At 42.3% G+C, this 12,885-nt stretch overlaps 1 protein-coding gene across 5 annotated transcripts in view; it reads left to right on the top strand.

Annotated features, from left to right (window-relative positions):
* The window catches only part of Esf1 (ESF1 nucleolar pre-rRNA processing protein homolog), a 61,276-nt gene that overhangs the window by 45,194 nt on the left and 3,197 nt on the right, over positions 1-12,885 (top strand). For all 5 annotated transcript variants that reach the window (XM_052183741.1, XM_052183742.1, XM_052183743.1 and 2 more), the window contains 2 exons: positions 4,097-4,173; positions 5,405-5,551. In XM_052183741.1, coding sequence (XP_052039701.1) covers positions 4,097-4,173; positions 5,405-5,551 — 224 coding nt within the window. The remainder of the gene's footprint in view (positions 1-4,096; positions 4,174-5,404; positions 5,552-12,885) is intronic.

Here is a 12,885-nt window from a genome sequence, read left to right as displayed (position 1 = left end):
GTTGTTAGTATATATTGTGATAAGTGCTGTGCAATCTGATAGGCTGGAGCTATAGCAATAATATAATCTTTCTCATGAATTCTGGTTTTAGAAATGATGTACTAAAAATAGAAACAGGATTATATAAGTAATGATGAGTCTTTTAAAAGAAATAGATTAGTTCAGAGAATATAACTAGGAAGAGAAAGATAAAGTGGGTATGTCTTATAAGTAGGATAGGCAAAGAAGGCTCCCTTGAGGTAGGATATTTAAGCTGAGACCTTGGGCATACAGTGCTAGGGGAAGAGCATTGCACAGGAAGGAAAAGGATATAATGTGAAAAACAGTGTTGGATGAACTAAAAGGCATATGGCTGGGGCATGGCCAGGGAGGGAGTTCTGTGTGTGCTAAGATGAACATCTAATGGGAAATGACCTGCAGAGCTTTCTGCTGGATAGAAAGTTGGGAGTTTATTGTTGACTATAGAAATTCCTAAAGCAAGAAAGGACATGATCTGGTATATCTTTTAACATACTGCTGATTTCTGCAGAGGCAACACATTGATAAATACCTGGTAAGAACCAGGAAACTTAGTTTTGCAGAAAAAAGTCCATTGAAGGTCATTTGAAAAGTGGGTATATCTCTGCTTTGCCATCTTTAAGTATTTGATAAACCACCATGAAAGTCAGCTATATTATACCTTTCTAACTCATTCAGATGCTGTGTTACATATGTACAGCATACTGGTTGTGTGCTACTTTATAATATACAAGTGATTTTTGCATCCTGTCCTTGGATCCATTTTCAGGTCACTTTATAGTTGAATATATTGAAGGTGATTGATCATCCAGGAGTAGTTGGTATCTGATAGAATCTGAATCCTCTTCTACAAGGATATTGTAAAAACTAGAGGCAGAGCTAGAACTCACATGAATAAAAAGCTGGGGGGTGAAAAATAATGCTGGGTTTTGTTGTGGTTTTGAAGCAAAACTTAAGTGTGTCACCCTAAAGAAAGAGCAAGTGATCTTGGATGTAGACACTTGCACCCAAAAGAGGGAGTCAGTCAGTAAGGGATCTTTTCATTCCCATCCTCTCAGTACTGAGACCTCACCTTTACTCCTGGGAGGCATGTCTGGGCTTCTTATTATCTCTGTCCCATAAAAAGCACTCAACTAAACTGGAAGAAGCTTTCCACAATTCAGACACTAGAAGTGATGTAAAATAGAATGTCCATAGAGAGAGTTCTATTACAGTCTTTGTTCTATAGTACATCATTTTCCATGGGTAAATTATTAAATGTTTTGCTTTATAGCCAAACACAGGTCTATGTCTTGGTGAGTGAAAAGGCACAAACAAAAATAGCCAAGAAATAAAAGAATGGAGAGAGACTTATTATTGCAGCATATTCGTATCACCTGGGTTCTCTTTCAGTGTTCTCTTTCATCGTGAAGATGTTATTCAGGGAACCTACACACTAATAAAGGTAGACCACCACTACCTCTATTATAGTGGTGCCACCACTGTCCGGCTCTTTGTTCAGTTTTTGATACAGGATCTCACTGTGTACCCAGGCTTGTCCTGATGCTGACAGTTCAGGTGTGCATGATCAAGACTGTCTTAAGATAGATAGATAGATTAGCGTCAGGCGGTGGTGGTGCACGCCTTTAATCCCAGCACTTGGGAGGCAGAGGCAGGTGGATTTCTGAGTTTGAGGCCAGCCTGGTCTACAGAGTGAGTTCCAGGACAGCCAGGGCTACACAGAGAAAACCTGTCTCAAACAAACAAACAAACAAACAAAAAGATATATTAGTTACTTACTAGGGAATTTTTCATTTCCTGCTGTCCTGCATATAACCTAAATGGGGCAGGGACTTTTTTTCTTTTCTTTTTTTAAATGTGCCCTCTTGGATCCCCCAGAACTGGAGTTCAAGTAATTGTGAGCCACCATGTGGGAACTGAACTTGGGGTCTTCGTCAACAAGTCCTCTCAACCACCAAATCCATCTTTCCAGCATCTTAATTGTTGTTACCATAGAGAACATTGAGAGTGTGAAGTTACGGTTCTAGTGTGCTAAAATACTATGTCCAAGACAACTAATAAAAGAAAGAGTTTGGTGTGGTTTATGGTTCCAAAAGGTTAGAAACGGTAATCGCAGAGTGGAGGCAGTTGGCATGGTGGCAGGAACAGGAAGCTGAGGGCGCACATATCTTGACCCATGAGCATGAAGCAGAGACAGTTAACTAGAAGTGAGGTGAGACTACAAACATTCAAAGCCTGTTGCTAGTATAATGTCTAGCTAGCCAACCTCAAACAGCACTACCATCCAGAGACCAAGTAGTCAAAAGCATAAGACTACGGATGAGTTTCTCATTCAAACCATGGGTTCATTTTTGATTTTGTTTGTTTAGAGTTGAAGTCTCATAGCTCAAGTTGACTCTTAACTCCCTGTGTAGCTAAGGATAACCTTTTACCTCCACTCCCTGAGTGCTTCAGTTGCAGGCATGAGTTGAACCATCATGCTGGCTTTTATGTTGTGTTGAGGATCAAATCAGAATGTTATACATGCTAGGCAAGCACCTACCAACTGAGCTACATTCCCAGTACAAGATTGTCCATTTCTATTCAGTGCAACAAAAAGCAGTTTTTCAAAATATGGTGTCCCATGGTTCACAGAGTACCAAAGCTGCAGAAACATTCTAAACTAACCAGACATTCAGACTGATCTTTCATATTCATCACCATGACTTCATCTACTTTTGACACACAAGGAAAGAATCAAAGTTCATAACACACATAACTACTAAGAAACTTAAGAAAAATATGTATAATCAGACAATAATGGGAATAATTGTAGGCATCTAGCACTATGAGCAAAGCAATAACTACATTCTTGCAGTTTACTAATCCATGGAGTCCCCAGAATAACCCTACAGGTAGCTACTATTATTAGAACTGAAGAGATGGCTCTGTGGCTAAAAGCACTCACTTTTCTTGCAGAGAATTCTGTATCAATTCCTAGCACACAAATGACAACTCAACTGTAACTATAGTTCAGGGGATCTGATACCCTCTTCTGGCCTCTGTGGTTATCAGACATTCATTTGGTACACACACACATATGTGCAAGATATAGCTCAGAGGGTAAATGCACTTACTGTCACACGGAAGACATGAGTTTGACCCCTACATGGAAGAGAAGAACCAATTTCCACAATTTGTCCTTTGATGTTCACGTTTGATGTGTTACATGCATACCCACTGTACTGGCTAGTTTTGTGTGTCAACTTGACACAGGCTGGAGTTATCACAGAGAAAGGAGCTTCAGTTGGGGAAGTGTCTCCATGAGATCCACCTGTGGGGCATTTTCTCAATTAGTGATCAAGTGGTGAGGGCCCCTTTTGGGTGGTACCACCTTTGGACTGGTGCTCTTGGGTTCTATAAGAGAGCAGGCTGAGCAAGCCAGGGCAAGCAAGCCAGTAAGAAACATCCCTCCATGGCCTCTGCATCAGCTCCTGCTTCCTGACCTGCTTGAGTTCCAGTCCTGACTTCCTTTAGTGATGAACTGCAACGTGGAAGTGTAAGCTGAATAAACCCTTTCCTCCCCAACTTGCTTCTTGGTTATGATGTTTGTGCAGGAATAGAAACCCTGACTAAGACACTCACATTAAAAAAAAAAAAAAAGTTTTTTTCTAAAGCACCTGTTTTACAGATAAGGGCATAAGTCAATTCTCTGTTTCTAAGATGAGGCAAATTGTTCATCCTTTTGAATAACCTGTGGGTTTTTGGTTTTGGGGGATTTTGCTTTGGTTTTGAGATAGCCTCATTATGTGTCATACTTAGGACTCAAACCCTTCTTCCTCTGCCATCCTAGTGTTAGAGTTAGAGAAATGTGCCACCATATCAACAAAAGTGCCTTCCTTAACACCGAGTCGCCTCCCAGAAGGCTTGTGCACTCTGCTTAGACCCACGGCCTCGCTGTGTTGTGCTTTTCCTTCTTCCAGTTCTGACATTCGTTGCTGACATTACTTCTAGGTATTTTCTGTTTTGTTCATAGTATAAACAAATTTTCGCTGCTGAGCCTATCTTTTAACCTTCCTGTGTTGGTTTGCTGTACCAGGTATCAAGAAAAAATCAATGAAATCTGCAAAAGACAGCGCATCTTCAGAGGAAGAAACTGAACTAGAAAAACAAAAGGTAGATACCATGGCCATTGTTGAGTGTTAATCGCTGGTTGATATGTGCAGTTGAAATGATGTGGTTCACGTGCGTTTTCATTGTCTCTAATTTTAAAACTGGTTTTTCAAGTGAATTTTGTAAATACATTGTGAAATACATAAATATCTTAGCCAGATAATTTTTAAATGTTGCCTTTTAACCAAATATTTCTGCAGCTAATATGAACTTACATGCTTTTATGACTAAGAGATTTTCTCATTCACACTCTGTAATATGATTGAGACATACTAAAACCTAAAAGTAGTATTTTCATGTTTTTTGATTCTATTTGACTCTGCCCTGTACTACAGTTTGTTAGCTTGCCAAATGCTAATTTCTCTTTTATTATTAATTATTGTAAGTTTAATGGACAGATGTTAAGTCTTCATTAAAAAGCCAGTGATATTTGTGTATAACCCAGTGATTCCAAAACTTCAAAGTCATATGTACTTCTGCAGGGTCAGCAGCACCCATGTGACTTGGGATCCTTGACTGGCCATCTAAACTGGTCAGCTTAGTGCATTTTTCTGACCTCCATCCATTACGTATAGGTAGCACTCTACTTAAAGATCCGCTCATAGAACTTGGCTCTATAAGGAAGTCCTGTGTGAGTGCCAGTGATGGAAGGAGAGAAATAAGACATTGTGTGTGTGTGTGTGTGTGAGCGCGCAATACAGGGACACATGGAGGCTCCAGAGTGTGCATGTGTGTTGTCTTTAGTGTTGGTGGTTGTTTAGCTGACTCTTAGGGGTCTCATGGTCAGTGGGAACAGAATGCTTAGCCTCAGAAGCAAATGCTGAATCTGCCTCATGCAAGTATATTAGTATTGAAAAAGGCAAGGGATAAAGAGCAAAAGAATTTTCCTAATTGCTAAAGTACACATCTGGAAACTGTAATGTGTATCACAAAATAAATTTCATGTCATTAATTAAAAAGAACAAGGTGAAGATGAAATGTATTTGATAGATTCCTTCTGCCTGCTAATCAGGTTACTCTACAGGAATAGAAGCCTGTCTTTTGGATAAAGGCTGTTTCTTCCCTCCTTCCCTGTAGCTAATGCTCACATCCCAGCCTGGAATGAACTTAAGCTGTGTATCTTGGGTCTCTTCCTAAGCTCCATTCATTGAGAATGAGCAATTCTCAGAACAACAACTGGGGAAAGCTCAGCTATTCATTTGTAGTTTTTGTTTGTTTGTTTTCCTCTCCACAGGCTGAGATGGCTTTACTTGTAATGGATGAGGAAGAGGACAGCAAGAAACACTTCAATTATGACAAGATCGTGGAGCACCAGAATCTGAGCAAAAAGAAGAAGAAACGGCTTATGAAAAAGAAGGAGTTACTTGAGGATGACTTTGAGGTAACTGGCAGCACAAGTTATAGCATCTTTTTTCCATTAATTTACTTATTTGTTCACGTCATATCTTGGTCCCCTCTTCACCCAGTCCTTCCCCTATACCCTCTCACCCCTTCTCTGAGAAGGTGGAGGCTCCCACTGGGTATCCCCAACCCTGGCACATCAAGTCTCTGCAGGGCTAGGAACATCCTCTCGTAGTGAGACCAGACAAAGGTGGCCCATTTAGAGGAATAGGATCCACAGATAGGCAACAGTTTTAGGGACAGCCCCAGCTCCTGATGTTGGGGACCCGCATGAAGACCAAGCTACACATCTGCTACGTATATGCAGGAGGCCTCGGTCCAGCCCATGTATGTTCTTTGAATGGTGGTTCAGTCTCTGAGAGCCCTGGGTCCAGGCTAATTGACTCTATTGGTCTTCCTGTGGAGTTCCTGTTCTCTTGGGGTCCTGCAATACTTGCCCCAATTCTTCTGTAAGATTCCCTGAGCTCCATCTGATGTTTGGCTGTGGGTCCCTGCATCTGTTTCAGTTAGCTGCTGGGTGGAGCCTCGCAGAAGACAGTTATGCTAGACTCCTTTCTGCAAGCATTATTAGCTTCTTGAAGGTGGAGTTAAATGTAAAGGCACTCTGGAGATAGAAATTAGGCGAGGGATTCAGGCAGCGGCGGCTGCGGCGGCGGCGGCGGTAGCAGTGGCTGCTCCAGCTGAAGGGCCATCAGCGGTGGAACCAAGGCGACACAGGGTCCAGTTAGGCCCTGCGCCCACGACCACTGACCTTCGCTGACCAGCCGGGCGGCAAGCAACTGCGGTTCTGCGGAGCCTTTCGCTGCACGGAAGCCACTTCAGAACTCGGCTGCCCGCCAGTCAGGAGAGACTCACCGCCATCTTGATCCCGGGCTCCAGAGATCGGTCAGACTGAGGTACACAAACATAATCCTAGGCCCAACACCGCAGGGGTCTGAGCCAGACGGGCGTTGGCCTGCAACCAGGCCCTGGGCTGTTCGAGTGGCCATCGGGGCGCCAACCCAGCCAGGAGTTTTTTTTTTTTGCCCCGGCCGGTGCACGCGCCGCCATTTTGCCTACAGGAGCCAGAGTGCTCGGGAGGGCAGAGACTGCTAACAAGCTTAGCCTGAGGCTAACAAAACGGGGGTCTAGGCCCCAAAAGGCACAGGACTGACCCCAAGAACTGGGCGGCTTGGTGGGCCATCTGTGTGTCAACCCGCCCAGGAGGTTATTAGCACAACAGACTCTCCCGGTGCTTTCGGGGAGCGCGGACGCGCACGCCCGCCATCCGGGTCACCTGGCGGACCCAAATAACAGACATAGCCCTAGGGGAACTTTGCTCGGACCTTGGCCTCCCAGGCGTTTGCCTGGACTCAGGGCCCGGGCGACAAGGCTAACCTAGTGTGCGCCAGCCCGGTTGGGGAAATCGGCTGCCCAGCGGAGTGAGCGGAGCACAGGGGAGGTCACAGCAACATTCACCTTCGGAGCTCCCTGGGGGTGCACACGGGTTCCACCTGGTCCACAGGCACAATCTGGGGCAAGGCCTCAGGCAGAAGCCCCCAGCTCAACTCTCTCCGCTTCAGATCAGCCTGGGTGGCCGCCACATCTCCAGGTCCCTCAAGAGGCTAGTGGGGGCTTCCGGGCGGCCAGCTGGGAGAAGTCGGTGTGCGCCAATAAATCCTGCGGGCCCCAGCGGGAGCCTTCAGGTGCCTGCTTCGGGATCTGAACAGCCTGGACAACAGCACCCTGTTTATAGGCAGTGCAGAGTGTAAGCTGTGCACCAGAGGCCAACTGGGAAGGGGCAGCTTGCACTGGTGAGTCCAGCACTGACAAGACCAAGTAACACCAGTGAGAGCTAGATGGCAAAAGGCAAACGCAGGAACGTCACTAACAGAAATCAAGGCAATATGGCAACATCTGAACCAAATTCTCCTCTACCAGCAAGTCCTGGATACCCCATCACACCAGTAAAACAAGATTTGGATTTAAAATCACTGGTCATGATGCTGGTACAGGAACACATGAAGGACATTCAGGAGAAAATGGATCAAAAGTTAGAAGCCCTTGCAAGGGAAACACAAAAATCATTGAAAGAAATCCAGGAGAATACAAAAGCCAACAAGGAGGAAATGCAAAAAACACTTAAAGAAATACAGGAGAACTTTGCTCAACAGGCTGAGGTCATGAAAGACGAAACACAAAAATCCCTTAAAGAAATACAGGAGAACTTTGGTCAACAGGCTGAGCTCATGAAAGAGGAAACACAAAAATCTCTTAAAGAATTACAGGAAAGCACAAACATGCAAGGGAAGGAGCTAAGCAAAACCATCCAGGATCTAAAATCAGAAGTAGAAACAACTAAGAAAACTCAAAGGGAGACAACTTTGGAGATAGAAAGCCTTGGGAAGAAATCAGGGGACAGAGATGCAAATATCAACAACAGAATACAAGAGATAGAAGAAAGAATCTCAGATGCTGAAGATTCCATAGAAACCATGGACTCAACAGTTAAAGAAAATGCAAAATGCAAAAAGCTTGTAACCCAAAATATCCGGGAAATCCAGGACACAATGAGAAGACTAAACCTAAGGATTATAGGCATAGATGAGAGTGAAGATTTACAACTTAAAGGGCCAGCAAATATCTTCAATAAAATTATGGAAGAAAACTTCCCTAACCTAAAGAGAGAGATGCCCATGAATATACAAGAAGCCTACAGAACTCCAAACAGACTGGACCAGAACAGAAATACTTCCCGTCACATAATAATCAAAACACCAAATGTTCTAAACAAAGAAAGAATACTAAAGGCAGTAAGAGAAAAAGGCCAAGTAACATATAAAGGAAGACCTATCAGAATCACAGCAGACTTTTCACCTGAGACTATGAAGGCTAGAAGGTCCTGGGCAGATCTCATGCAGACTCTAAGAGAACACAAATGCCAACCAAAACTACTATATCCAGCAAAACTCTCAATCACCATAGATGGAGAAACTAAGATATTTCACGACAAAACCAAGTTCACCCAATATCTATCCACAAACCCAGCCCTAAAAAGGATAATAGGAGGACAACACCAATACAAGGAGGGAAACTCCACCCTGAAAAAAGCAAGATAGTAACCTTTCATCAAACCCAAAAGAAGTTAAGCAATCAAATTTAAAAAATAACGTCAAAAATGATAGGAAGTAACAATCACTATTCCTTAATATCTCTTAACATCAATGGACTCAATGCCCCAATAAAAAGACACAGACTAACTGACTGGATACGTAAACAGGACCCTACATTTTGCTGCTTACAGGAAACACACCTCAGGGTCAAAGACAAACACTACCTTACAGTAAAAGGCTGGAAGACAATTTTACAAGCAAATGGTCTCAGGAAACAAGCTGGAGTAGCCATTTTAATATCAGATAAAATTGACTTTCAACCCAAAGTCATCAAAAGAGACTCTGAGGGACACTTCTTGCTGGTCAAAGGAAAAATACAACAAGAAGAACTCTCAATCCTGAACATCTATGCTCCAAATGCAAGGGCACCCTCTTTCATAAAAGAAACTTTATTAAAACTCAAAGCACACATTGCACCTAACACAATAATTGTGGGTGACTTCAACACTGCACTTTCCTCAATGGACCGATCAGGAAAACAGAAACTAAACAAGGACACAATGAAACTAATTGAAGCTTTGGACCAATTAGATTTAACTGATATATATAGAACATTCTATCCTAAAACAAAAGAATATACCTTTTTTTCAGCACCTCATGGTACCTTCTCCAAAATCGACCATATAATTGGTCACAAGACAGACCTCAACAAATATAAAAAGATAGAACTAATCCCATGCCTCCTATCTGATCACTATGGAATAAAAGTGGTCTTCAATAGCAACAGAAACAACAGAAAACCCACATACACGTGGAAATTGAACAATACTCTACTCAATGACACCTTGGTCAAGGAAGAAATAAAGAAAGAAATTAAAGACTTTTTAGAACACAATGAAAATGAAAACACAACATACCCAAATCTATGGGACACAATGAAAGCAGTGCTAAGAGGAAAACTCATAGCCCTGAGTGCCTCCAAAAAGAAAATGGAGAGAGCATACATTACCAACTTAATGACACACCTGAAAGCCCTAGAACAAAAAGAAGCTATTTCACCCAGGAGGAGTAGAAGGCAGGAAATCATCAAACTCAGGGCCGAAATCAATCAAGTAGAAACAAAGAGAACCATACAAAAAATCAACAAAACTAGGAGCTGGTTCTTTGAGAAAATCAACAAGATAGATAAACCCTTAGCCAGACTGACCAAAGGGCACAGAGAAAGTATCCAAATTAACAAACTTAGAAATGAAAAGGGAGACATAACAACGGAAACTGAGGAAATCCAAAAAATCATCAGATCCTACTACAAGAGCCTGTACTCAACACAACTGGAGAATCTGGAGGAAATGGACAATTTCCTTGACAGATACCAAATACCAAAATTAAATCAGGACCAACTAGACCATCTAAACAGTCCCATAAAGCCTAAAGAAATAGAAGGAGTCATAGAAAGTCTTCCAACCAAAAAAAGCACAGGACCAGATGGTTTCAGTGCAGAATTCTACCAGACCTTCAAAGAAGAGTTAACACCAATACTCTTCAAACTATTCCACAAAATAGAAACAGAAGGAACACTACCCAATTCCTTCTACGAAGCCACAATTACGCTGATACCAAAGCCACACAAAGATCCAACAAAGAAAGAGAACTTCAGACCAATTTCCCTTATGAACATCGATGCAAAAATACTCAATAAAATTCTTGCCAACCGAATCCAAGAACACATCAAAACGATCATCCACCATGATCAAGTAGGCTTTATCCCGGGAATGCAGGGTTGGTTCAATATACGGAAATCCATCAATACAATCCACTACATAAACAAACTCAAAGAACAAAACCACATGGTCATTTCATTGGATGCTGAAAAAGCATTTGACAAAATTCAGCATCCTTTCATGCTTAAAGTCTTGGAGAGAACAGGAATTCAAGGCCCATACCTAAACATAGTAAAAGCAATATACAGCAAACCGGTAGCCAGCATCAAACTAAACGGAGAGAAACTTGAAGCAATCCCACTGAAATCAGGGACCAGACAAGGCTGCCCCCTTTCTCCTTATCTTTTCAATATTGTACTTGAGGTACTAGCTCGGGCAATTCGACAACATAAGGAGGTCAAAGGGATACAAATTGGAAAGGAGGAAGTCAAACTATCATTATTTGCAGACGACATGATCGTCTACCTAAGTGACCCAAAGAACTCCACTAGAGAGCTCCTACAGCTGATAAACAACTTCAGCAAAGTGGCAGGTTACAAAATCAACTCAAGCAAATCAGTGGCCTTCCTATACTCAAAGAATAAGCAGGCTGAGAAAGAAATTAGGGAAATGACCCCCTTCACAATAGCCACAAACAGTATAAAGTATCTTGGGGTGACTCTTACCAAACATGCGAAAGATCTGTATGGCAAGAACTTCAAGACTCTGAAGAAGGAAATGGAAGAAGACCTCAAAAAATGGGAAAACCTCCCATGCTCATGGATCGGTAGAATCAATATAGTTAAAATGGCCATTTTGCCTAAAGCACTATACAGATTCAATGCAATACCCATCAAAATCCCAACTCAATTCTTCACAGAGTTAGAAAGAGCAATTATCAAATTCATCTGGAACAACAAAAAACCCAGGATAGCTAAAACTATTCTCAGCAACAAAAGAAAATCTGGGGGAATCAGTATCCCTGACCTCAAGCAATACTACAGAGCAATAGTGTTAAAAACTGCATGGTATTGGTACAGTGACAGGCAGGAGGATCAATGGAACAGGATTGAAGATCCAGAAATGAACCCACACACCTATGGCCACTTGATCCTCGACAAAGAGGCTGAAAACATCCAATGGAAAAAAGATAGCCTTTTCAACAAATGGTGCTGGTTCAACTGGAGGTCAGCATGCAGAAGAATGCGAATTGATCCATCCTTGTCTCCTTGTACTAAGCTCAAATCCAAATGGATCAAGGACCTCCACATAAAGCCAGACACTCTGAAGCTAATAGAAAAGAAACTGGGGAAGACCCTTGAGGACATCGGTACAGGGAGAAAGTTTCTGAACAGAACACCAATAGCGTATGCTCTAAGAGCAAGAATTGACAAATGGGACCTAATAAGGTTACAGAGTTTCTGTAAGGCAAAGGACACCATCAAGAGGACAGATCGGCAACCAACAAATTGGGAAAAGATCTTCACCAATCCTACATCAGATAGAGGGCTAATATCCAATATATATAAAGAACTCAAGAAGTTAGACTCCAGAAAACCGAACAACCCTATTAAAAAATGGGGTACAGAGTTAAACAAAGAATTCTCACCTGAAGAACTTCGGATGGCGGAGAAGCATCTTAAAAAATGCTCCACTTCATTAGTCATTAGGGAAATGCAAATCAAAACAACCCTAAGATTTCATCTTACACCAGTCAGAATGGCTAAGATTAAAAATTCAGGAGACAGCAGGTGTTGGAGAGGGTGCGGAGAAAGAGGAACACTCCTCCACTGCTGGTGGGGTTGCAAATTGGTACAACCACTCTGGAAAGCAGTCTGGCGGTTCCTCCGAAAACTGGGCACCTCACTTCCAGAAGATCCTGCTATACCACTCCTGGGCATATACCCAGAGGATTCCCCACCATGTAATAAGGATACATGCTCTACTATGTTCATAGCAGCCCTATTTATAATTGCCAGATGCTGGAAAGAACCCAGGTATCCCTCAACAGAAGAGTGGATACAAAAAATGTGGTATATCTACACAATGGAGTACTACTCAGCCATTAGAAACAATGAATTCATGAAATTCTTAGGCAAATGGATGGAGCTAGAGAACATCATACTAAGTGAGGTAACCCAGACTCAAAAGGTGAATCATGGTATGCACTCACTAATAAGTGGTTATTAACCTAGAAAACTGGAATACCCAAAACATAATCCACACATCAAATGAGATACAAGAAGAAAGCAGGAGTGGTCCCTGGTTCTGGAAAGACTCAGTGAAACAGTATTTGGCAAAACCAGAACGGGGAACTGGGAAGGGGTGGGAGGGAGGACAGGGGAAGAGAAGGGGGCTTACGGGACTTTCGGGGAGTGGGGGGGGGGGGGGGCTAGAAAAGGGGAAATCATTTGAAATGTAAATAAATTATATCAAATAAAAAAAATAAAAAAAAATAAAAAAAATAAAAAAAAAAGAAATTAGGCATGAAGTTACCCTCAAAAAGCTCTTACCAAGGCCTG

The sequence above is a fragment of the Apodemus sylvaticus genome, chromosome 5, assembly GCF_947179515.1.
Source record: "Apodemus sylvaticus chromosome 5, mApoSyl1.1, whole genome shotgun sequence".
Lineage (NCBI taxonomy): Eukaryota > Metazoa > Chordata > Mammalia > Rodentia > Muridae > Apodemus > Apodemus sylvaticus.
The sequence above is the reverse complement of the archived record's forward strand: the minus strand, read 5'-3'. Positions and strand labels throughout refer to the sequence as shown.